This window comes from Cherax quadricarinatus, chromosome 23 (assembly GCF_038502225.1).
Source record: "Cherax quadricarinatus isolate ZL_2023a chromosome 23, ASM3850222v1, whole genome shotgun sequence".
Classification (NCBI taxonomy): Eukaryota; Metazoa; Arthropoda; class Malacostraca; order Decapoda; family Parastacidae; genus Cherax; species Cherax quadricarinatus.
The window spans coordinates 25,662,970-25,689,993 of record NC_091314.1 but is presented as its reverse complement, the minus strand read 5'-3'; the positions used below and the strand labels follow the sequence as shown (position 1 = coordinate 25,689,993).

General features: G+C 47.9%; 1 protein-coding gene across 1 annotated transcript in view; it reads left to right on the top strand.

Annotated features, from left to right (window-relative positions):
* Positions 1 to 27,024, top strand: part of LOC128685564 (uncharacterized) — a gene marked incomplete at its 5' end in the record, with an annotated part of 404,172 nt that overhangs the window by 320,999 nt on the left and 56,149 nt on the right. The window contains 4 exon segments of the mRNA XM_070088019.1: positions 1,746 to 1,968; positions 14,633 to 14,770; positions 15,429 to 15,634; positions 20,198 to 20,473. Coding sequence (XP_069944120.1) covers positions 1,746 to 1,968; positions 14,633 to 14,770; positions 15,429 to 15,634; positions 20,198 to 20,473 — 843 coding nt within the window.

The following is a 27,024-nucleotide window of genomic DNA, read 5'->3' as shown; positions in this document are numbered from 1 at the left end:
GGTTGGAGGCAGTGGAGATGTCCTGTCTAAGGGCAATGTGTGGTGTAAATATTATGCAGAAAAATCGGAGTGTGGAAATTAGGAGAAGGTGTGGAGTTAATAAAAGTATTAGTCAGAGGGCAGAAGAGGGGTTGTTGAGGTGGTTTGGTCATTTAGAGAGAATTTATCAAAGTAGAATGACATGGAGAGCGTATAAATCTTTAGGGGAAGGAAGGCGGGGTAGGGGTCGTCCTCGAAAAGGTTGGAGGGAGGGGGTAAAGGAGGTTTTCTGGGCGAGGGGTTTGGACTTTCAGCAAGCGTGCGTGAGCGTGTTAGATAGGAGTGAATGGAGACAAATGGTATTTTGGGACCTGACGAGCTGTTGGAGTGTGGGCAGGGTAATATTTAGTGAAGGGATTCAGGGAAATCGGTTATTTTATTAACCGGACTTAAGTCATGGAAATGGGAAGTATAATGCCTGCACTCTAAAGGAGAGGTTTGGGATATTGGCAGTTTGGAGGGATATATTGTGTATTTTTATGCGTATATACTTTTAAACTGTTGTGTTCTGAGCACCTCTGCAAAAACATTGATTATGTGTGAGTGAGGTGAAAGTGTTGAATGATGATGAAAGTATTATTTTCTTTTTGAGGATTTTCTTTCTTCTTGGGTCACCCTGCCTCGGTGGGAGACGGCCGACTTGTTGAAAAAAAATAATGTATATATATATATATATATATATATATATATATATATATATATATATATGTGTGTGTGTGTGTGTGTGTGTGTGTGTGTGTGTGTGTGTGTGTGTGTGTGTGTGTGTGTGTGTGTGTGTGTGTGTGTGTGTGTGTGTGTGTGTGTGTGAGTCGCCTCTGTATTTAAGCTGCTATAAATACATAAAGTATCACCTACACGCACTTGCCGACCTACCGGAAGTGAGGGCGTCATAACTAACAATTCAGTTATCTAAAACATTCAAATGTTCTTCATCCTTACGACAAATTTAATAGACTATATCTCAGTTTTTTCGTTTTTTTTTTAAATTCTTTCTCACGATTTTCAAGTGTGTCCCGTGTGTGCTGACTGTTAAGGCGACCCAGCGTCGAGTGGCAGTGCCAGGCAGGACACACCAGTGCTACCAGATCCTGCCACCCTGTGCTGTATAAGAGGCAGACCGAGGATCAAGCCTCCACTACGTCTTGAGCTGAACGACCCACGTGGGTTTAGCGTTTAACGTGAATTATTTATTTATCCTGCTTATGTAAAATAATACCTTCATCTATTTTTTTTTTTTTTTTGCCTTTTCAGGTTTTTTTTCCATTGGACATTATTTTAATTCTAGGCATGTAAAGTTTTCATGAAGAATGTGAAGGTTGTTGAGTGGTGAGAAGTGCAGCAGCTTGTCCTCTTCCCTCGCAGTTATCCTGCCCTCACACCACTCTGTTGTCCTACAGTGTGTTGCTCCATCTGTTGGCACTTGGTCCTTATAGATAAATTACTTAGCTAGTGGCCTTAACTAGCTATGTTAGCTAGTTAGCTGAGCTCCTACACATATTGCTGCTTACATTACCACCCCCATAACCACCACTATCACCTACCATCACCACCACCATACCATCACCATTGTTACCATCACTACTGTTACCACCTACCATCACTTCCAGCCAGCTATGGTGCCACTTGTCCACCCTGACCACCACCCTCAGTACCACCTGGTACAAACCCCTCCCTGACCTGACCTTGGCCCACCGCACTGCCTGCAGGTCACGCCACCTCGCCCTCTGGCCCCGTGCCGGTGCTCCACTCCACCTGCCAGACGGCGCTGGTAGGGTGCACAACGGAGCCCACCTGCCGGAGGCTCCTGGATCCCGTGCTGGCCATGTGCGACAATGAGTGCAACAGAGAGGCTTGCATGAGCAACCTGCAGACTTTCTACAGAAATGTGGAGTCCAAATGGGCTCTCGAAGTCGCTTTCTGCCTCTGCAAGTGAGTGAATCTCTTACATATCTCCTTTCTTTTTGGTTGTAAGCAAAATTTTCATTTTCCTGTGTCAGTCGAGTATCTTCGTGGCTGTCCCTTGACATTTTCTCATCTTGTGGAATTCATTTATGAATTATTTTAGTTTACTGTTTATTAATTCTCATGATTCTCTTTCCATCTTCGTTACATATTTGTGAATGTTTTGTATTCTTCCTCATACCTTTGACAACCACAAAACACGTTATCTATCTATCTATCTATCTATATATATATATATATATATATATATATATATATATATATATATATATATATATATATATATATATATATACACACACACACACACACACACACACACACACACACACACACACACACACACACATAATAACGTTTGAGCAGAGAGCAACACGGTGTCCCGTGGGCTGGTAGACAACGCTCTCGCCTCATCCACTGAGTGTCCGTAGTTCAGTCCTCAGCTGGGTGGAAACATTTGGACGTGTTTCCTTACACCTGCTGTCCCTATTCACCTAGAAGCAGGTAGGCACCTGGGTGTTAGTCGACTGGTGTGGGTCGCATCCTGGAGACAAGATTGAAGGACCCCAATGGCAATAAGATAGAGAGTCCTTGACGACGCACTGTCTTGGATCATCCTAGCGGCTAACCCTTTAAACAAAATCTTATTTATCTTAACACGCGAAAAAGCTGAAAAAACATTAAGAAGCATTACAAGAAGTTCGGCGGCAGCCTAGACTTAGCGACCAGCCAAATTAATACACAAATATAAGAAGGAACGGAAAAAAATAGAAAAAACTAGTGAGTACGGTCAAGATTCAAATAACTTTTTACTTCAGTTAACTTAAATTAAACTGAATGTTGAAAGTAAAATAAAGAGATTCAGGACAACGACAAAAACGAAATTTTAGAAGAAAAGAAAATAACAAATATGTGAAATATATGAAGTTTGAGAGATTGTTGAGAAGAGGGAGTTAATTAGATAATATTAAGTATAAGTCACAAACAGTTAGTTGAAATACACGATGTTGTAATATCCATGAGTCAGTTAGCCAGCCTGAGCATGGTGTTGACAAAAGCACTAGCACCACACAAGAGCACTAGCACCACACAAGAGCACTAGCACCACACAAGAGCACTAGCACCACACAAGAGCACTAGCACCACACAAGAGCACTAGCACCACACAAGAGCACTAGCACCACACAAGAACACTAGCACCACACAAGAGCACTAGCACCACACAAGAGCACTAGCACCACACAAGAACACTAGCACCACACAAGAACACTAGCACCACACAAGAGCACTAGCACCACACAAGAGCACTAGCACCACACAAGAGCACTAGCACCACACAAGAACACTAGCACCACACAAGAGCACTAGCACCACACAAGAGCACTAGCACCACACAAGAACACTAGCACCACACAAGAACACTAGCACCACACAAGAGCACTAGCACCACACAAGAGCACTAGCACCACACAAGAGCACTAGCACCACACAAGAACACTAGCACCACACAAGAGCACTAGCACCACACAAGAGCACTAGCACCACACAAGAACACTAGCACCACACAAGAGCACTAGCACCACACAAGAACACTAGCACCACCTGGAACACTGGCACCACTACAGGAACACTGGCACCACTGAACACTGGCACCACACAGGGTGCTAACCACACAAGGTGCTGGCACCACACAAGACACTGGCCTGCACAAGGCACTGGTGCCACACCCAAGACGCCTGGCACCACACAGGCACTGGCACCACACCAAGGCATAGCGCCACACAGGCACTGTGCTGCACGGGAACTGGCACCACACAGGAACCACTGGCACCACACAGGGCACTGGCACCACACCCAGGGCATGGCGCCCGCACCCAGGAGCACTGGCTGCACAAGGCGCAGCGCCACACAGGAACACTGGCACCACACTAGAACACTGGCACCACACAAGGAACACTGGCACACTGGGGAGCACTAGCACCACACAGGCTTTAGCACCACACACAGAACACTAGCACCACACAAGAGCACTTGGCACCACACCAGGCACTGGCTGCACAGGAGCATGGCGCACTGGAGCACTGGCCTGCACGGGCACTGGCGCCGCACAGGGCACTGGCGCCACACAGGGCACTGGCGCCACACGGAACACTGGCACCACACAGACACTGGCACCCACTGGGCACTGGCGCCACGCAGGAACACTGGCACCACACCGGGCACTGGCACCACGAGGAACCGCTGGCGCCACTGGAACACTAACCGCCCACTGCAAGGCACTGGCACCACGCAAGGAGCATGGCACCGCACAAGGCGCTGGCGCCACGCAGGCGCAGCGCCGCACAGGCATGGCGCACACAAAGGTACTGGCGCCACTGGGCACTGGCGCGCACGAGGCACTGGCACCACGCAGGCGCTGGCGCCGCACGGAGCACTGGCGCCGCACAGAGACACTGGCACACACGGGCGCTGGCACCGCACAGGAACGCTGGCGCCACGGAACACTGGCGCCGCACAAGGCACTGGCGCACGCAGAACACTGGCACCGCACCAGGCACTGGCACCGCACGGGAACATGGCACCGCACGGAACACTGGCGCCGCACGGGCACTGGCGCACGCAGGCACTGGCGCCACACAGGAACGCAGCGCCGCACGGAGCACCAGCGCCGCACGGAGCGCTGGCGCCACGCAGGGCACTGGCTGCACGGGCACTGGCACTATCGCCGCACCGGGCGCTGGCACCGCACCGGAACGCTGGCACCGCACAGGCACCAGCGCCGCACAAGGCACTGGCGCCACGCAGGCCACTAGCGCCACACAAAGGCACTGGCACCACACAGGAGCACCGGCGCACACCGGGAGCACTGGCACCACGCAGCGCTGGCACTGCCTGAGCGCTAGCGCCGCACAAGCATGGCGCCGCACAGGGCACGGCACCACGGGCGCCAGCGCCGCACCAAGGCACTGGCTACGCAAGGCACTGGCGCCGCACAAGGCACTGGCGCCGCACAAGGGCACTGGCGCCGCACGCAGGGCGCTGGCGCCGCACCAGGGCACTGGCGCTGCACGGGCACTGGCGCTATCGCCGCACCCAGGGCGCTGGCGCCGCACCGGAACACTGGCACTTACGCAGGGCACTGGCGCCGCACCAAGGCACTGGCGCCGCACGGGCACTGGCGCCGCACCGGAGCACTTGCACCGCACAGGAGCACTGGCGCCGCACCAGGGCACTGGCACCACGCAGGAACACTGGCGCCGCACAAGGCGCGCTGGCGCCACACCGGAGCGCTGGCGCCGCACCAGGAACGCTGGCGCCGCACCGAGCACTTGGCACCACACAGGCGCTGGCGCCACACGGGCACTGGCACCGCACAAGGCGCCAGCGCCGCACGGAACATGGCGCTGCAGGGCACCAGCGCCGCACCGGAACACTGGCGCCGCACGGGCACTGGCGCCGCACGGAACACTGGCGCCGCACCTGGGCGCTGAGCGTATCACAGGAACACTGGCACCACGGGCACCAGCGCCGCAAGGGCACTGGCACCGCACCGGAGCGCAACCGCACCGGGCACTGGCGCCGCACAGGAACACTGGCGCCGCAAGGCACTGGCGCCGCACGGAACACTGGCACCGCACAAGGCACCGGCCTGCACAAGGCACTGGCACCTGCAGGCACTGGCGCCTCACAGAGACACTGGCACCACACAAGGCGCACTGGCGCCACACAGAACACCAGCACCGCACAGGCACTAACCACCTGGAGCACTGGCACCACACAGGGCACTGGCACCACACAGGCACTGGCACTGCACAAGGCACTGGCACCACAAGAGCACCAGCACCACACAAGAACACTAGCGCCACACCCAAGGCACCAGCGCCACACGAAAACACTGGCACCACCCAGGGCACTGGCACCACACAGAGAACTGACACCACTACAGGCACTGGCCTTGCTCACAGGAACATTGGCACCACTGAGCGCCAACACCACACAGGAACGCTAGCACCACCGGGCACTAGCGCCACACAAGGCACCAGCACCACACAAGAACACTGTACCACAGAGGCACTAGTCACACAGAACACTAGCACCACACAAGGCACCAGCTGCACAAGAGCATAGCACCACACAAGAGCACTAGCGCCTCACAAGAACACTGGCACCACTGAGCACCAGCACTGCACCCCAAGGACACTGGCACCACACAGGCACTGGCGCCTCCACAAGACACTAGCTGCACAAGGCACTGTGCCACACAGAACACTAGCGCCACAAAGAACATGGCACCACACAGGCACCAGCACCACACAGCTACTAGCACCACACACAAGGCACTAGTAGCCTCCACAGGAACACTGGCACCACACAAAGCACCAGCACCACACAAGGTTGCTATCCATACACAGGGCACTGGTATCACAAGAACACTGGCGCCACACAGGGCACCAGCATGCACACAGGAACACTGGCACCACACCAAGGCACTAACAAAAGGACACCAGCGCCACACAGGAACACTGGCACCACACAAGGCATGGCGCCTCTGGAACACTGGCACCACACCCAGAAAGCACTGACGCCACACAGAACACTATCACCGCACAGGGGCACTGGCGCTCCTGGAACACTAGCTTTACAGACACCAGCGCCACACAGACACTGGCGCCACACAGGCACTGAGCGCCTCCACCAGACACTAGCGCCGCACCAGGCACTGTACCACACAGGAGCACGAGGCACCACACAAGGAACACTGGCACCACACAGGAGCACCCGGCACCACACGGAGACACTGGCACCACACAGGCACTGGCGCCTCGCAGAACACCCTGGCACCGCACCGGGCGCCAGCGCCGCACCAGAACACTGGCGCCACTGCGAGCGCTGGGCGCCTCCTGACACTGGCACCGCACAGGGCACTGGCGCCACACAGGCACGGGCACCACTACCGGAACACTGGCGCCACACGGGCACTGGCGCCGCACCGAACACTGGCGCGCCACACAAGGCACGGGCGCCGCACGGAACACTGGCGCCGCGCGGAACACTGGCGCCACGGAAGGCGCTGGCGCCGCACCGGGCGCTGGCGCCGCACGGAGCGCTGGCGCCGCAGGAACACTGGCACCGCACGGGCACGAGCACCACACCGGAACACTAGCGCCACACGGGCACTGGCGCCGCACAGGGCACTGGCGCCACGCAAGGCACTGGCGCCGCACGAAACACTGGCACCACACAGGCGCTGGCGCCTCCTGCGGAGCACGGGCACCGCACGGGCACTGGCGCACTGGGCGCGGGCGCGCCACTGCCGAACACTAGCGCCACAGGCACGGGCGCCGCACAGGAACACTGGCGCCACGCCGGGCCTCGCACCGCACAGGCATGGCACCGCATGGGCACTGGCGCCACGCAGGAGCATTGGCGCCGCACAGGAGCACTGGCGCCGCACAACGGCACTGGCGCCCGCACAAGCGGTGGCGCCGCACGGGCGACTGGCATCACTGAGCACCAGCGCCGCACGGAGCGGTGGCGCCGCACGGAGCGGTGGCACCGCACGGAGCAATGGCATCCGCTGGAGCAGTGGCACACCCAAGGCGGTGGCGCCGCACGGGCAGTGGCGTCAGAGCAAAGGAACGGTGGCACCGCACAAGAGCAGTGGCGCAAGCAAGGAACAGTAGCGCCGCACCGGAGCAGTGGCACCACGCCGGGCACTGGCGCCGCACGGGCGCAGCGCCGCACAGGGCGCAGCGCGAAACGGAACAGTGGCGCCGCACCAAGGCGGTGGCACCGCACGGGCACTGGCGTCGCGCACAGGAGCAGTGGCACCGCGGAGCAGTGGCGCCACTGGGCACTGGCGCACGCAGCACTGGCACCACCGCACAAGGCGGTGGCGCCGCACGGAGCGCTGGCGCCGCACAGCGCAGGAACACTGGCGCCGCACGGAACACTGGCGCCGCACAGGAACACTGGCGCCACACAACGCTGCGGCACTGGCGCCGCACGGAACGCCCTGGCGCCACAACACACGAGCATAACACACATCCTGGGCACTAGCAACGCTCAGGCACTGGCACCACTGTGCTTGATGCGCTTCACCACAAAAGACATTGGCACCGCAAGGCACTTCAACGTCACTGCAAGAAGACGGTGGCACCACCTGTGCAAGGCACTGGCGCCGCACGGAGCACTGGCACCGCACAGGCACTGGCGCCACGCAAGGCACTGGCGCCGCACAGGAGCACTGGCGCCGCACCGAACGCCGGTGCCGCACCGAGCGCTGGCCCCACAGGGGTGGGACACACAGGAGCGCTGGCGCCGTACCGGGCACTGGCGCCGCACAAGGCAGTGGCACCACACAGGGCACTGACGCCGCACCGACACTGGCACCGCACCAAAGGCAATGGCATCACTGAGCACTGGCGCCATACAAGGAGCACTAGCGCCACACCAGGAGCGCTAACCGCACACAAGGTGATGACACCACTGAGCGATGACACCACACAAGATCACTCCGCACCACACAAAGACACTGGCACCACACCGGAGCACTGGCGCCACCGGAGCACGCTGGCGCACACGGGCAGTGACACCGCACCGGAGCACTGGCTGCAAGGCACTGGCGCCACGCGGGGGCAGTGGCGCCACTGGGCACTGGCCCGCAGGCACTGGCACCGCACAGGCGCTGCCGCAGGGCACTGGCACCACAAAGGCGGTGGCGCCGCACACAGGGCGCTGGCGACGCACAGGCGCCAATGGCGCAGGGTACTGGCGGCGCAAGGCAGTGGCGCCGCACAAGGCAGTGGCGCCACGCAAGACGGTGGCGCCACACCGAACGCTGGCACCGCACCGGGCACTGGCGCCGCACAGGGCACTGGCGCCGCACAAGAGCACTAGCACCACACAAGAGCACTATTTTCACACAAGGCATTGGCACCACACAAGAGCACTAGCACCACAGACACAGGCACTGGCATACACAATGCAAGGCACTAGCACAACCACTACACAGGCACTGGCACCACACAGCACAAGGCACTGGCACCGCACTGCACAAGGCACTAGCACCACACAAGGCATAGCACCACACAAGGCACACTAGCACCACACAACCACAAGGCACTAGCCCCACACAAGAGCACTAGCACCACACAAGAGCAGTAGCACCACACAAGAGCACTAGCACCACAGAACACAAGGCACTGGCCCACACAGGCACTGGCGCCACACCCAGGCAGTAGCTGCCACTGGGCACTGGCGCCACTGAGCATGGCACCACCTGGTGCGGTGGCACCACACCTGGAACGGTGGCACCACCACCAAGAGCACTGGCACCACTGGGTGCCCGTGGCACCGCACAGGAGCAGTGGCACCACACAGGGCACTGGCACCACACAACACAAGGCACTGGCCCACACAGGAGCACTGGCGCACACAGGGCAGTGGCGCCGCACCAAGACGCTGGCACTGCACAGGCACTGGCACCACACAGGTGCGGTGGCACCACACAAGGCAGTGGCACCACACACCAGACACTGGCCACCACACAGGTGCCGTGGCACTACACAAGAGCACTAGCACCACACAACACAAGAGCACTAGCACCACACTACACAGGAGCACTAGCACCACACAAGAGCACTAGCACCACACAAGAGCACTAGCACCACACAACACAAGAGCACTAGCAAGACGAAGAGCACTAGCACCACACAAGAGCACTAGCACCACATAACACAAGAACAGTAGAACCACACAACTCAAGAGCAGTAGAACCACACAGCGCAAGAGCAGTAGAACCACACAAGAGCACTAGCACCACACAACACAAGAACAGTAGAACCACACAAGAGCACTAGCACCACACAACACAAGAACAGTAGAACCACACAACACAAGAGCAGTAGAACCACACAAGAGCACTAGCACCACACAACACAAGAGCAGTAGAACCACACAAGAGCACTAGCACCACACAACACAATAACAGTAGAACCACACAACACAAGAGCAGTAGAACCACACAATAGCACTAGCACCACACAACACAAGAGCACTAGCACCACACAACACAAGAACAGTAGAACCACACACTAGCACTAGCACCACACAACACAAGAGCAGTAGAACCACACAAGAGCACTAGCACCACACAACTCAAGAGCAGTAGAACCACACAAGAGCACTAGCACCACACAACACAAGAGCAGTAGAACCACACAAGAGCACTAGCACCACACAACACAAGAGCAATAGAACCACACAAGAGCACTAGCACCACACAACACAAGAGCAGTAGAACCACACAAGAGCACTAGCACCGCACAAAACAAGTGCACTAGCACCACACAACACAAGAGCAATAGAAAGCACACAAGAGCACTAGCACCACACAACGCAATAGCAGTAGAACCACACAAGAGCACTAGCACCGCACAACACAAGAGCAGTAGAAAGCACACAAGAGCATTAGCACCACACAACTCAAGAGCACTAACACCACACAACACAAGAGCAGTAGAATCACACAAGAGCACTAGCACCACACAACACAAGTGCAGTAGAACCACACAAGAGCACTAGCACCACACAACACAAGAACAGTAGAACCACACAAGAGCACTAGCACCACACAACACAAGAACAGTAGAACCACACAAAAGAAGAGCAGTAGAACCACACAAGAGCATTAGCACCAAACAAGAGGACTAGCACCGCACAAAAACAGTAGCATCACACAAGAGCACTAGCACCACTCAACACAAGAGCATTAGTACCACACAAGAGCACTAACACCACACAAGAGCATTAGCACTACACAAGAGGAGTAGAACCACACAAGAACAGTAGCACCACACAAAAACACTAGCATCACACAATAGCAGTAGCACCACACAAGAGCAGTAGCACCACACAACACAAGAGCAGTAGAACCACACAAGAGCACTGACACCACACAAGAGCAGTAGCACCACACAAGAGCAGTAGCACCACACAAGAACAGTAGCAGCACACAATAGCAGTAGCACCACACAACACAAGAGCAGTAGAACCACACAAGAGCAGTAGCACCACACAAGGGCAGTAGCACCACACAAGAGCAGTAGCACCACACAAGAGCAGTAGCACCACACAAGTGCAGTAGCACCACACAAGAGCAGTAGCACCACACAAAAGCACTAGCATCACACAATAGCAGTAGCACCACACAAAAGCACTAGCACCACACAAGAGCAGTAGGACCACACAAGAGCAGTAGGACCACACAAGTGCAGTAGCATCACACAAGAGCAGTAGCACCACACAAAAGCACTAGCATCACACAAGAGCAGTAGCACCACACAAGAGCAGTAGCACCACACAAAAGCACTAGCACCACACAAGAGCAGTAGGACCACACAAGAGCAGTAGCACCACACAAAAGCACTAGCACCACACAAGAGCAGTAGGACCACACAATAGCAGTAGCACCACACAAGAGCACTAGCACCACACAAGAGCACTAGCACCACACAAGAGCACTAGCACCACACAAGAGCAGTAGCACCACACAAGAGCACTAGCACCACACAAGAGCAGTAGCACCACACAAGAGCACTAGCACCACACAAGAGCAGTAGCACCACACAAGAGCACTAGCACCACACAAAAGCACTAGCACCACACAAGAGCAGTAGCACCACACAAGAGCACTAGCACCACACAAAAGCACTAGCACCACACAAGAGCAGTAGCACCACACAAGAGCAGTAGCACCACACAAAAGCACTAGCACCACACAAGAGCAGTAGCACCACACAAAAGCACTAGCACCACACAAAAGCACTAGCACCACACAATAGCAGTAGCACCACACAAAAGCACTAGCACCACACAAGAGCAGTAGCACCACACAATAGCAGTAGCACCACACAAAAGCACTAGCACCACACAAAAGCACTAGCACCACACAAAATCACTAGCACCACACAAGAGCAGTAGCACCACACAATAGCAGTAGCACCACACAAAAGCACTAGCACCACACAAGAGCAGTAGCACCACACAATAGCAGTAGCACCACACAAAAGCACTAGCACCACACAAGAGCAGTAGCACCACACAAGAGCAGTGTAAATAATCTACAGATGATGTAAGCTGTCCAGTGTCACACTGTGACTGACTTTATCACAAGAAGGTAAACTCTCAGTCAGGTATATAACTGTACACTTTGATGATATTTAAATAAAATCGGTAAACTACATGTCTGTCTCACTGACAGTAATTGTTTTAAATCTGCTGGAAAAAAGTAAGTAAAGTCATTAAATTATTCGAAAGGGAAGAAACTGCTGAGTAGCTCACTAGTCGCAGTGTGACTAGATAAGCAGCATACTAGTCACAGGTGTAACTAGGTAAGTAGCACACTAGTCACAGGTGTGACTAATTAAGTAGCGTACTAGTCACAGGTTTAACTAGGTAAGTAGCACACTAGTCACAGGTGTGACTAGGTAAGTAGCATACTAGTCACGGGTGTGACTAGGTAAGTAGCATATTAGTCACAGGTGTGACTAGGTAAGTAGCACACTAGTCACAGGTGTGACTAGTTAAGTAGCACACTAGTCGCAGGTGTAACTAGGTAAGTAACACACTAGTCACAGGTGTGACTAGGTAAGTAGCACACTAGTCGCAGGTTTGACTAGGTAAGTAGCACACTAGTCACAGGTGTGACTAGGTAAGTAGCACACTAGTCACAGGTGTGACTAGGTAAGTAGCATACTAGTCGCAGGTGTGACTAGGTAAGTAGCACACTAGTTGCAGGTTTGACTAGGTAAGTAGCACACTAGTCACAGGTGTGACTAGGTAAGTAGCATACTAGTCGCAGGTGTGACTAGGTAAGTAGCACACTAGTCGCAGGTTTGACTAGGTAAGTAGCACACTAGTCACAGGTGTGACTAGGTAAGTAGCTCACTAGTCGCAGGTTTGACTAGGTAAGTAGCACACTAGTCACAGGTGTGACTAGGTAAGTAGCACACTAGTCGCAGGTGTGACTAGGTAAGTAGCACACTAGTCGCAGGTGTGACTAGGTAAGTAGCACACTAGTCACAGGTGTGACTAGGTAAGTAGCACACTAGTCGCAGGTGTAACTAGGTAAGTAACACACTAGTCACAGGTGTGACTAGGTAAGTAGCACACTAGTCACAGGTGTGACTATGTAAGTAGCACACTAGTCACAATGGTGACTAGGTAAGGTGGAAGTCGGACCGGAACTTCATCATAGGATTCATTCTCTTATGTGAGGGTAATTTGTATATTGTTCCAGTCACTGTAATGTGCCTTTACATTGTTAGTGTAGAGCTGAACTTTCTATTACCTGTATGGCGCCATTGTTTTGTACTTTCCAGAAATGCAATAATCAAGTTTATATCAACAATTACTGTACATCAATTATATTTAACTAGTGGTGCAGTAAGATGTTTTTCAAGAACGATTAGATGAGTTTCATTTCACTTTTAATTCAGTTTCAGTTAGAATTCCCCCTGAAAGACTAATCTTAAAAATACAAAACACAGGCGAAATAAAGAGCAAATTATTACAGAGGATGAATGGCTCTCTGATGGGAAAATGTGAAATAAAAGGAAAAAATGCCCTCGTGAGGAAATGTCAGCAGCCGGGTCCTACTTGAAGCATTTCTTTCCTCGATTATGTTTTTAATTTCTATAAATGATGACTTGTAAGAAGAAATAGTAATGTATATATGTTTAGATGATGCAAAGATCATATGTGAAATGTGTAATGAACGTTATTATAAATTCTTACAAACTCGGATACATTGAGCAAATGGAGTAATAAATGAATGATGGAGACGAATGAAAATAAATATAATGTAATGGAAATGGGAGAAAGTGATAACAGGTTCCACTACGTAGACTGTGTGACAAAATATTGAAAGCATCATAAAAATAGGAATTTGTGAGTCATCGTCGAGTAAATATAGTGTCAAGAAGAACACATAAATGTTCACTTGTAAGGACATAAGGATGAGTAAATGCTTAAAATGCACTTCACAATGTATATTAGGCCAAACTTACAATGTGCAGCTGTGGTGTGTTGGCTGTACCTAGAAAAACTTGTGCGTAAGATAAAATAAAATCCAGAGACATGCTACAGAATCGAACTCAGAAACACGACCTAAGGCACTTAAAAGTTTCCTCTGGTTAGTTGATAAACTATAGAGATCTGTGAACTACATGTTTGATCCTCCTGGAAAACAAAATATGAAAATATCTTGTCGCCATTAAGAAGCGAGAACAAGAAGCCACATGTGGCAGAACACTTGAATAACATTAAAGAAGACGTCGTAAATGATACAATAATTATTATTATTTTTTTTTTTTTTTTTTTTTGTAAATGAACGCTGAAGACCAGATACTACGAGCATTGGTCTGTGTGGGTAGCTGCAGATTGTACATGGGCGCATGTATCATATCCCCCCCACTTACACACACACACACACACACACACACACACACACACACACACACACACACACACACACACACACACACACACACACACACACACACACACACACACACACACACATCAAAGCACTGATGCCCAGTTCTGCTTCATCTGTGACTGCTTACAGGAAGAGCAGCGTGACGGCCAACGAGTGTCTGACGGCGCAGGAGAAGTTGCACCCATCGTGCGCACGCAAGACAGCAGGTCCCATCCCCATGTTGTGTAACCGTCTGGCAGCAGCCTGCAAGGAGGAAAATGGATGCAGGTAGGTCCTTGTCCCTCAGCCTGGCTTGGCCTCCTTGCTGACCAGTCTTGCTGGCCAGTCTTGCTGGCCAGTCTTGCTGGCCAGTCTTGCTGGTCAGTCTTGCTGACCATACCTCTCTTCAACTCTGACTTAATTTGCTTCCATATTTCTTCACTTTTCCTGGAGCTACCTATCCTTTTCCCCATTATTAATCAACACAACTACATCAACTGCACTTCTATCGTTTTCCTCTCCACCGTCTACCTACACCCTATTCCCTCTCTTCTACATCTGTCTGCTAAACCATCCACATCCACAATTTCCTGGTCAGAATGACACAACTGTACCAGTGAACATAACAGATTGCGCTGATTATAATGCACTTTTATAACACTTAAAATATATTGTAAAGAGTGTGTTGACAATATAAGTGCGCTTATGTGTGAACATACTACCATGAAGACAGTCAATCTCAACACAATTAGTTGATATTCCATTATGTCAATCAACTTTATCTTTGTCTGTTGTAACAGTCTGGTATCATAACCTCTATAAATTATCATCATATAATTCCTGCAAGTCTTGTATATTTTTGTATGCTGCGAACCTTAATTACAATATTCTTATGAGTGTACAAGACCATCAGCAACCTGCTGAAGCTGTTGCTCTGCTCCACCAGACACAGACTTGAGTTCTACGAGCAGGCATGTGCAGTGGACAGCGATACGCGCAGGTGCGCAGGCTCCACTGCAGAGTGTCGGCGAGCAGTGCTGGGCATCCTGGGCACGCAGCTGCGCAGCCTCTGTACCTGCGCCGCCTCTGACCCCAGGGAGACCTACACTTGCATGGACTGGCAGAGAATCCTGTGGTTCAACCCCTGTGTTGGTGAGCAAATGTTTAAACACATGCTGTCAAGTGCCACATGTTGCCTGAGGGAAAGAGAGAATTTTTTTTTTTTGGTTCAAGAAAGGCACAGCTGTAATGTGCGCCGGACCTATTCTGTATGCTAATTGCTTTGTTTCCCTAACATATTCCACCACACTAGATGAGTTGTATGCATTATGTAAGATAAGATTTATTCAAGAAATTTACAAAGAGTGGTATAAATTTGCACAGTGGTTCCGAGGGTACAAATAGGTTGTAGGCTTACCGTACATTATTGACACTTGTACATTTAACCTAAGATAACCCAGTAAAGTCAGTGTGACCAGCTTGGTATGTGCCAGTAGACCTGCTGCAGTGCTTTTACATACTTATGTTTTTATGAATTATTTCGCCAGATACACAAATAGCCCGCACATAGAAGAGAAAAGCTTATGACGACGTTTTAGTCTGACTTGGACCATTTACAAATCACACTAAGACACGACGGTGAGGGAGCCAGTATATATATTGGCTCCCTCACCGTCGTGTGTTAGTGTGACTTTATATATGGTCCAAGTCGGACCGAAACGTCGTCATAAGCTTTTCTCTTCTACGTGCGGGTTATTTGTGTATTGTTCCAGTCACGGTATTGTGCCTTTTTGTTCTTTATTTCGCCTGAGCTGGGACACTAGGAAGTGGGGAAAGAAAACAATCAAGTTTGGCACATGTACTCTTCCTCTTTGATCCTAGGTATCAGAAAACGTATTCTTCCGACAGTGTGTAATTAAGAAACATATAACGTTAGGAGTTTTTTTTTTTTAACGAGAATACGTTTTGCCCACCAGCGGCTTTATGAATGCACTACAGAGACCAGGACGCAGAGATCAGAGACGGGTGTAGTGGAGATGGAAGAACTCCACTGTAAGTTGGTGTCACCTGGTGACACTGTCCTGACGCATCAAGGAGTCGATGGACCTACACGAGTTTCAGACAGCTTTACTTAAAGTAATAATTATTGTAGATTACGAAAAAAAACACGTCCTCCGTGGTTACCTCCAATGTTTCTTTCCAGTCTGATACATCCGCATTAGATTTTTGAAGATAAAAAGCGTCCACTTAAGTTTATAGAGACGTTCAAACATTATTTGATACTCTATGTAAAACATCAGCAAAAATTAACTAAATATAATGATTATTTGTATAAATTTCCAGTCTGAACAATGTATGAGATTTCCATAAAGTAGATGATAGTTGAACTCTAAACAGAATCTGTAAGAGAATTTAAATTGCCTAATCTTACCTCATTGCTCATGTAAAGTGAGATCAAAAAAATTTAGAAAAATAATATATTTTAAATTTAAGCTTGAACTAGACATAAGTGGAATCACTAGTGTTAAAACAACGCTTAGTTCTTACACTAAGATTTTTTTTAATAATTGACTTGAAACAGGCTGTTTTGTAGTCTTGTACAGGCTATTTTGTAGTCTTTTGTACAGGCTGTTTTATAGTCTGTTGTACAGGCTGTTTTATAGTCTGTTGTACAGGCTGTTTTGTAGTCTTGTACAGGCTATTTTGTAGTCTTTTGTACAGGCTTTTTTGTAGTCTTGTACAGGCTGTTTTGTAGTCTTGTACAGGCTATTTTGTAGTCTTTTGTACAGGCTGTTTTGTAGTCTTTTGTACAGGCTGTTTTATAGTCTGTTGTACAGACTGTTTTGTAGTCTGCTGTACAGGCTGTTTTGTAGTCTTGTACAGGCTGTTTTGTAGTCTGTTGTACAGGCTTTTTTGTAGTCTGCTGTACAGGCTGTTTTGTAGTCTGTTGTACAGGCTGTTTTGTAGTCTGTTGTGCAGACTATTTTGTAGTCTTGTACAGGCTATTTTGTAGTCTTTTGTACAGACTATTTTGTAGTCTTTTGTACAGACTATTTTGTAGTCTTTTGTACAGACTATTTTGTAGTCTTTTGTACAGACTATTTTGTAGTCTTTTGTACAGACTATTTTGTAGTCTTGTACAGGCTATTTTGTAGTCTTTTATACAGGCTATTTTGTAGTCTTTTGTACAGGCTATTTTGTAGTCTTTTATACAGGCTATTTTGTAGTCTTTTATACAGGCTATTTTGTAGTCTTTTATACAGGCTATTTTGTAGTCTTTTATACAGGTTGTTTTGTAGTCTTTTATACAGGTTGTTTTGTAGTCTTTTGTACAGGCTATTTTGTAGTCTTTTATACAGGCTATTTTGTAGTCTTTTATACAGGCTATTTTGTAGTCTTTTATACAGGCTATTTTGTAGTCTTTTGTACAGCCTATTTTGTAGTCTTTTGTACAGGCTGTTTTGTAGTCTTTTATACAGGCTATTTTGTAGTCTTTTATACAGGCTATTTTGTAGTCTTTTGTACAGCCTATTTTGTAGTCTTTTGTACAGGCTGTTTTGTAGTCTTTTGTACAGGTTGTTTTGTAGTCTTTTGTGCAGGCTATTTTGTAGTCTTTTGTACAGGCTATTTTGTAGTCTGCTGTACAGGCTGTTTTGTAGTCTGCTGTACAGGCTGTTTTGTAGTCTGCTGTACAGGCTGTTTTGTAGTCTGCTGTACAGGCTGTTTTGTAGTCTGCTGTACAGGCTGTTTTGTAGTCTTTTGTACAGGCTGTTTTGTAGTCTTTTGTACAGGCTGTTTTGTAGTCTTTTGTACAGGCTGTTTTGTAGTCTTTTGTACAGGCTGTTTTGTAGTCTTTTGTACAGGCTGTTTTGTAGTCTTTTGTGCAGGCTATTTTGTAGTCTGCTGTACAGGCTGTTTTGTAGTCTGCTGTACAGGCTGTTTTGTAGTCTGCTGTACAGGCTGTTTTACAGTCTTGTACAGGCTGTTTTACAGTCTATTATACAGGCTTTTTTAGAGGCTGTATTACAGGCGAAACGTTGCATGTGTGTGTGTATGTTTCAACTATTGTCTGCTATGTACCATCTCGCTCCAACGTTAAGGTCATTTCTTTCTTATGGATATTTTTACACATTTACAAAACAAATTTTAAAAGATTATCTTAAGATGTTCATGATGAAAAACAAATCATTAGGAAGGACAAAATGTACTTTAAATGTTAATTCAGCGCGTAGCGTATAATGGGTCAGACAATATTGAGAGGAAACTGACCGACATTATGGGTCATCTTGTGTAATTATCGTCGTGACTGTTATCAAGTTCATTAATTTTCAAGACCAATGTTATGATCATTATCAAGATCAGTATTAGGGCCATTATCAAGACCAATGTCAAGACCACTATAAGGACCATTATCATCATTATTATCATGACAAGTATCAGGACCATTATCAAGACCAATAACAAGTCCACTGTAAGGACCATTATCATGACCAGTATCAGGACCATTATCAAGATCAATATTAGGGCCATTATCAAGACCAACATCAGGATCATTATAAACACCATTACCAAGACCAATATTAGGACCATTATCAAGACCAATATTAGGGCCATTATCAAGATCAATATCAAGACCACTATAAGGACCATTATCAGGACGATTATCATGACAAGTATCAGGACCATTATCAAGACCAATAACAAGTCCACTGTAAGGACCATTATCATGACCAGTATCAGGACCATTATCAAGATCAATATTAGGGCCATTATCAAGACCAATATCAGGATCATTATCAAGACCATTACCAAGACCAATATTAGGACCATTATCAAGACCAATATTAGGACCATTATCAAGACCATTATCAGGTTATTTAATAATGGTTAAGAACGAAACCAAATGTCGTCTACTTTCCTCTTCAGTCTGTGAGCTAGATGTGAATTATTTCAGTCACGGTATTGTGACTTTCTTTCTCATAATAATGAGTTTTGGTGTAACTTAACCTATCTATTATTGCTGTAGGAGACTCTAAATGATACCACCGCCCAAAAATTGATAATGAAATTCTTAAACACTGACCTACGTTAACCAATAATAATCCCAACCTTCCTCTTACTAAGGCATACAAGCCTTGAAGGTTCAGGTCGATGCTAAGATACATTCGTAAGATGTTGCTGCTCAATTGATATTAACATTATTACAATAAAGTATGAAATCTAGCTATAAATGTATTTACGTGGAGTGTGTTTGTATACACTAGAGTGTAAGTATGGCAGTGTTGTGCTCTCACACCGACCCTGGCACAGCACAAGGTAAATACTGGGTGGTGTATATCTCAATATGTACACACCAAGAAATGTATATATCGTAGGGTGTATATATATATATATATATATATATATATATATATATATATATATATATATATATATATATATATATATATATATATTATATATATATATATATATATATATATATATATATATATATATATATATATATATATATATATATATATATATATATATATATATATATATATATATATATATATCTTAGTATTCATTATTAATTAAAATATTTTTAAGGTCAGGGTTGAAGTAATTTGCAGGTTTAATGACCCACCTTCAGTAGTGCGTCTTGAAGTTCAACCTGGTAACTAAGCCTTGCTTACTTACTTGCTTACTTACTTGCTTGCTTGCTTGCAGTTGAGTCTCAGACGGACTACCACCGTGAGATGTTGGCAGCGCTGGGACCAGGGGAAGTGATCACTACTACTGCCAACATCGTGTACACTCCCAGCGTCACCACTGGTGTTGTCTTCGAGCCTGTCCAGAGTGGTGGTAACCACAGGATGTGGCCAGAGGTGGTGATCCATCCACCCTATACCACCACCCAATACTCGCCTTCATACACCGACTCATACCCACGCCCACCGCCGCCCACCACAACTACCACCATCCCAACTACCACACTCCCACCCAGTAAGTTCTAAACCAGCCTACGTTATCTAGTTCTTTGATAACCTTCGTGATTTTATGTAATCAACAAGATATATCAGTAATGTATTAATTACAGGTAAAAGGTACTAATAATTAGTACCTGTTACCTGCTGAATTGCTCTTGATCCACTTAATTACAGCTACTTCCTCTTCCTCGGATCAAACCTGACTGCCTCCCATGCCCAAAGATAAACGATTCATATTTTTTTCCTAATTAACTTTTTATTAATAGCGTCTGTGTGTGTATGTGTGTGTATGCCTGTGTGTGCGTGTATGTGTGTGTGTCTGTGTGTGTGTATGTGTGTGTGTATGTGTGTGTGTGCGTGTATGTGTGTGTGTGTTTGTGTGTGTGTGTGTGTGTGTGTATGTGTGTGTGTGTGTGTGTGTGTGTGTGTGTGTGTGTGTGTGTATGTGTGTGTATGTGTGTGTGTGCGTGTATGTGTGTGTGTGTGTGTGTATGTATGTATGTGTGTGTGTGCGTGTGTGTGTGTGTGTGTGTGTGTATACCTGGAAAGGGTTCCGGGGGTCAATGCCCCCGCGGCCCGGTCTGTGACCAGGCCTCATGGTGAATCAGGGCCTGATCTACCAGGCTGTTACTGTTAGCCGCACTCAACCCGACGTACGAACTACAGCCCGGCTGATCAGGTGTTGATTTTAGGTGCCTGTCCAGTGCCTGCTTGAAGACAGCCAGGGGTCTATTGGTAAGCCCTCTTATGTATGCTGGGAGGTAGTTGAACAATCTTGGGCCCCGGACACTTACTGTGTTGTCTCTTATCGTGCTAGTGACACCCCTGCTTTTCATTGGGGGGATGTTGCATCGTCTGCCAAGTCTTTTGCTTTCATAGGGAGTGATTTTCGTGTGCAAGTTTGGTACTAGTCCCTCTAGGATTTTTCAAGTGTATATAATCGTGTATCTCTCCTTCTGCGTTCTAGGGAGTACAGGTTGAGAAACTTCAAGTGTTCCCAGGGATTGAGGTGTTTTATCGCAGTTATGTGTGACGTGAAGGTACTTTGTACATTTTCTAGGTCAGCAATTTCCCCTGCCTTGAAAGGTGCTGTTAGTGTGCAGCAATATTCCAGCCTAGATAGAACAAGTGACCTGAAGAGTGTCATCGTGGGCTTGGCATAACTAGTATTGAAGGTTCGTGTGTGTGTGTGTGTGTTGACTGAGAGGTGCGTTAATGTTGGCTGAGAGAGGTATGTGTGTATATGTTGACTGAGAGGTGTGTGTGTATGTATGTTGACTGAGAGGTGTATGTTGACTGAGAGGTGTGTGTTGACTGAGAGGTGTGTGTTGACTGAGAGTTGTATGTTGACTGAGAGGTGTATGTTGACTGAGAGGTGTATGTTGACTGAGAGGTGTATGTTGACTGACAGGTGTATGTTGACTGAGAGGGGTATGTTGACTGAGATGTGTGTTGACTGAGAGGTGTATGTTGACTGAGAGATGTGTTGACTGAGAGGTGTATGTTGACTGAGAGGTGTATGTTGACTGTGAGGTGTATGTTGACTGAGAGGTGTATGTTGACTGAGAGGTGTATGTTGACTGAGAGGTGTATGTTGACTGAGAGGTGTATGTTGACTGAGAGGTGTATGTTGACTGAGAGGTGTATGTTGACTGAGAGGTGTATGTTGACTGAGAGGTGTATGTTGACTGAGAGGTGTATGTTGACTGAGAGATGTGTTGACTGAGAGGTGTATGTTGACTGAGAGGTGTATGTTGACTGAGAGGTGTATGTTGACTGAGAGGTGTATGTTGACTGAGAGGTGTATGTTGACTGACAGGTGTATGTTGACTGAGAGGTGTATGTTGACTGAGAGGTGTATGTTGACTGAGAGGTGTATGTTGACTGAGAGGTGTATGTTGACTGAGAGGTGTATGTTGACTGAGAGGTGTATGTTGACTGAGAGGTGTATGTTGACTGAGAGGTGTATGTTGACTGAGAGGTGTATGTTGACTGAGAGGTGTATGTTGACTGAGAGGTGTATGTTGACTGAGAGGTGTATGTTGACTGAGATGTGTGTTGACTGAGATGTGTGTTGACTGACAGGTGTATGTTGACTGAGATGTGTGTTGACTGAGATGTGTGTTGACTGAGAGGTGTATGTTGACTGAGAGTTGTGTGATGACTGAGATGTGTGTTGACTGACAGGTGTATGTTGACTGAGAGGTGTATGTTGACTGAGATGTGTGTTGACTGAGATGTGTGTTGACTGACAGGTGTATGTTGACTGAGAGTTGTGTGATGACTGAGATGTGTGTTGACTGAGAGTTGTGTGATGACTGAGATGTGTGTTGACTGAGATGTGTGTTGACTGACAGGTGTATGTTGACTGAGAGTTGTGTGATGACTGAGATGTGTGTTGACTGAGAGGTGTATGTTGACTGAGAGGTGTATGTTGACTGAGAGGTGTATGTTGACTGAGAGGTGTATGTTGACTGAGAGGTGTATGTTGACTGACAGGTGTATGTTGACTGAGAGGTGTATGTTGACTGAGAGGTGTATGTTGACTGAGAGGTGTATGTTGACTGACAGGTGTATGTTGTCTGAGAGTTGTATGTTGACTGAGAGGTGTATGTTGACTGAGAGTTGTATGTTGACTGAGAGGTGTATGTTGACTGAGAGTTGTATGTTGACTGAGAGGTGTATGTTGACTGAGAGTTGTATGTTGACTGACAGGTGTATGTTGACTGAGAGGTGTATGTTGACTGAGAGGTGTATGTTGACTGAGGTGTGTGTGTTGACTGAGAGGTGTATGTTGACTGAGAGGTGTATGTTGACTGAGAGGTGTATGTTGACTGAGAGGTGTATGTTGACTGAGAGGTGTATGTTGACTGAGAGGTGTATGTTGACTGAGAGGTGTGTGTTGACTGAGAGGTGTATGTTGACTGAGAGGTGTATGTTGACTGAGAGGTGTATGTTGACTGAGAGGTGTATGTTGACTGAGAGGTGTATGTTGACTGTGTGTTGACTGAGAGGTGTATGTTGACTGAGAGGTGTATGTTGACTGAGAGGTGTATGTTGACTGAGAGGTGTGTGTTGACTGAGAGGTGTATGTTGACTGAGAGGTGTATGTTGACTGAGAGGTGTATGTTGACTGAGAGGTGTGTGTTGACTGAGAGGTGTATGTTGACTGAGATGTGTGTGTTGACTGAGAGGTGTATGTTGACTGAGATGTGTGTTGACTGAGAGGTGTGTGTTGACTGAGAGGTGTATGTTGACTGAGAGGTGTATGTTGACTGAGAGGTGTATGTTGACTGAGAGGTGTATGTTGACTGAGAGGTGTATGTTGACTGAGAGGTGTATGTTGACTGAGATGTGTGTGTTGACTGAGAGGTGTATGTTGACTGAGAGGTGTATGTTGACTGAGAGGTGTATGTTGACTGTGAGGTGTATGTTGACTGAGAGGTGTATGTTGACTGTGAGGTGTATGTTGACTGAGAGGTGTATGTTGACTGTGAGGTGTATGTTGACTGAGAGGTGTATGTTGACTGTGAGGTGTATGTTGACTGAGATGTGTGTTGACTGAGAGGTGTATGTTGACTGTGAGGTGTATGTTGACTGAGAGATGTGTGTTGACTGTGAGGTGTGTGTTGACTGAGAGGTGTATGTTGACTGAGAGGTGTATGTTGACTGAGAGGTGTATGTTGACTGAGAGGTGTGTGTTGACTGAGAGGTGTATGTTGACTGAGAGGTGTATGTTGACTGAGAGGTGTATGTTGACTGAGAGGTGTATGTTGACTGAGAGGTGTGTATGTGTGTGTATGTTGACTGAGATGTGTGTGTGTATGTTGACTGAGAGGTGTATGTTGACTGAGATATGTGTGTTGACTGACAGGTGTATGTTGACTGAGAGGTGTATGTTGACTGTGAGGTGTATGATGACTGTGAGGTGTATGATGACTGAGACATGTGTTGACTGAGAGGTGTATGTTGACTGTGAGGTGTATGTTGACTGAGAGATGTGTGTTGACTGAGAGGTGTATGTTGACTGTGAGGTGTATGTTGACTGAGAGATGTGTGTTGACTGAGAGGTGTATGTTGACTGTGAGGTGTATGTTGACTGAGAGATGTGTGTTGACTGAGAGGTGTATGTTGACTGAGAGATGTGTTGACTGAGAGGTGTATGTTGACTGTGAGGTGTATGTTGACTGTGAGGTGTATGTTGACTGAGAGGTGTATGTTGACTGTGAGGTGTATGTTGACTGAGAGGTGTATGTTGACTGTGAGGTGTATGTTGACTGAGATGTGTGTTGACTGAGAGGTGTATGTTGACTGAGAGGTGTATGTTGACTGAGAGGTGTATGTTGACTGAGAGGTGTATGTTGACTGAGAGGTGTATGTTGACTGAGAGGTGTATGTTGACTGAGAGGTGTATGTTGACTGAGAGTTGTATGTTGACTGAGAGGTGTATGTTGACTGAGAGGTGTATGTTGACTGAGAGGTGTATGTTGACTGAGAGGTGTATGTTGACTGAGAGGTGTATGTTGACTGAGAGGTGTATGTTGACTGAGAGGTGTATGTTGACTGAGAGGTGTATGTTGACTGAGAGGTGTATGTTGACTGAGAGGTGTATGTTGACTGAGAGGTGTATGTTGACTGTGAGGTGTATGTTGACTGAGAGGTGTATGTTGACTGAGAGGTGTATGTTGACTGAGAGGTGTACTGAGAGGTGTATTTTGACTGAGAGGTGTATGTTGACTGAGAGGTGTGTGTTGACTGAGAGGTGTGTGTTGACTGAGAGGTGTATGTTGACTGAGAGGTGTATGTTGACTGAGAGGTGTGTGTTGACTGAGAGGTGTATGTTGACTGAGAGGTGTATGTTGACTGAGAGGTGTATGTTGACTGAGAGGTGTATGTTGACTGAGAGGTGTATGTTGACTGAGAGGTGTATGTTGACTGAGAGGTGTATGTTGACTGAGAGGTGTGTGTTGACTGTTATGACTGTGAGGTGTATGTTGACTGTGAGGTGTATGTTGACTGTGAGGTGTATGTTGACTGTGAGGTGTATGTTGACTGAGAGATGTGTGTTGACTGAGAGGTGTATGTTGACTGTGAGGTGTATGTTGACTGAGAGATGTGTGTTGACTGAGATGTGTGTTGACTGTGAGGTGTATGTTGACTGAGATGTGTGTGTTGACTGTGAGGTGTATGTTGACTGAGAGGTGTATGTTGACTGTGAGGTGTATGTTGACTGAGAGGTGTATGTTGACTGAGAGGTGTATGTTGACTGAGAGGTGTGTGTTGACTGAGAGGTGTATGTTGACTGAGAGGTGTATGTTGACTGAGAGGTGTATGTTGACTGAGAGGTGTATGTTGACTGAGAGGTGTATGTTGACTGAGAGGTGTATGTTGACTGAGAGGTGTATGTTGACTGAGAGGTGTATGTTGACTGAGAGGTGTATGTTGACTGAGAGGTGTATGTTGACTGAGAGGTGTATGTTGACTGAGAGGTGTATGTTGACTGAGAGGTGTATGTTGACTGAGAGGTGTATGTTGACTGAGAGGTGTATGTTGACTGAGAGGTGTATGTTGACTGAGAGTTGTATGTTGACTGAGATGTGTGTTGACTGAGAGGTGTATGTTGACTGAGAGGTGTATGTTGACTGAGAGGTGTATGTTGACTGAGAGGTGTATGTTGACTGAGAGGTGTATGTTGACTGAGAGGTGTATGTTGACTGAGAGGTGTATGTTGACTGAGAGGTGTATGTTGACTGAGAGGTGTATGTTGACTGAGAGGTGTATGTTGACTGAGAGGTGTATGTTGACTGAGGTGTATGTTGTGTTGTTGTTGACTGAGAGGTGTATGTTGACTGAGAGGTGTATGTTGACTGAGAGGTGTATGTTGACTGAGAGGTGTATGTTGACTGAGAGATGTGTGTTGACTGAGAGGTGTATGTTGACTGTGAGGTGTATGTTGACTGAGATGTGTGTTGACTGAGAGGTGTATGTTGATGTTGACTGAGAGTGTGTGAGAAGTGTGTATGTGTGTTGACTGAGATGTGTGTTGACTGTGAGGTGTATGTTGACTGAGAGGTGTATGTTGACTGTGAGGTGTATGTTGACTGTGAGGTGTATGTTGACTGAGATGTGTGTTGACTGAGAGGTGTATGTTGACTGAGAGGTGTATGTTGACTGTGAGGTGTATGTTGACTGAGAGGTGTATGTTGACTGAGAGGTGTATGTTGACTGAGAGGTGTATGTTGACTGAGAGGTGTATGTTGACTGAGAGGTGTATGTTGACTGAGAGGTGTATGTTGACTGAGAGGTGTATGTTGACTGTGAGGTGTATGTTGACTGAGAGATGTGTGTTGACTGAGAGGTGTATGTTGACTGAGAGGTGTATGTTGACTGAGAGGTGTATGTTGACTGAGAGGTGTATGTTGACTGAGAGGTGTATGTTGACTGAGAGGTGTATGTTGACTGAGAGGTGTATGTTGACTGAGAGGTGTATGTTGACTGAGAGGTGTATGTTGACTGAGAGGTGTATGTTGACTGAGAGGTGTATGTTGACTGAGAGGTGTATGTTGA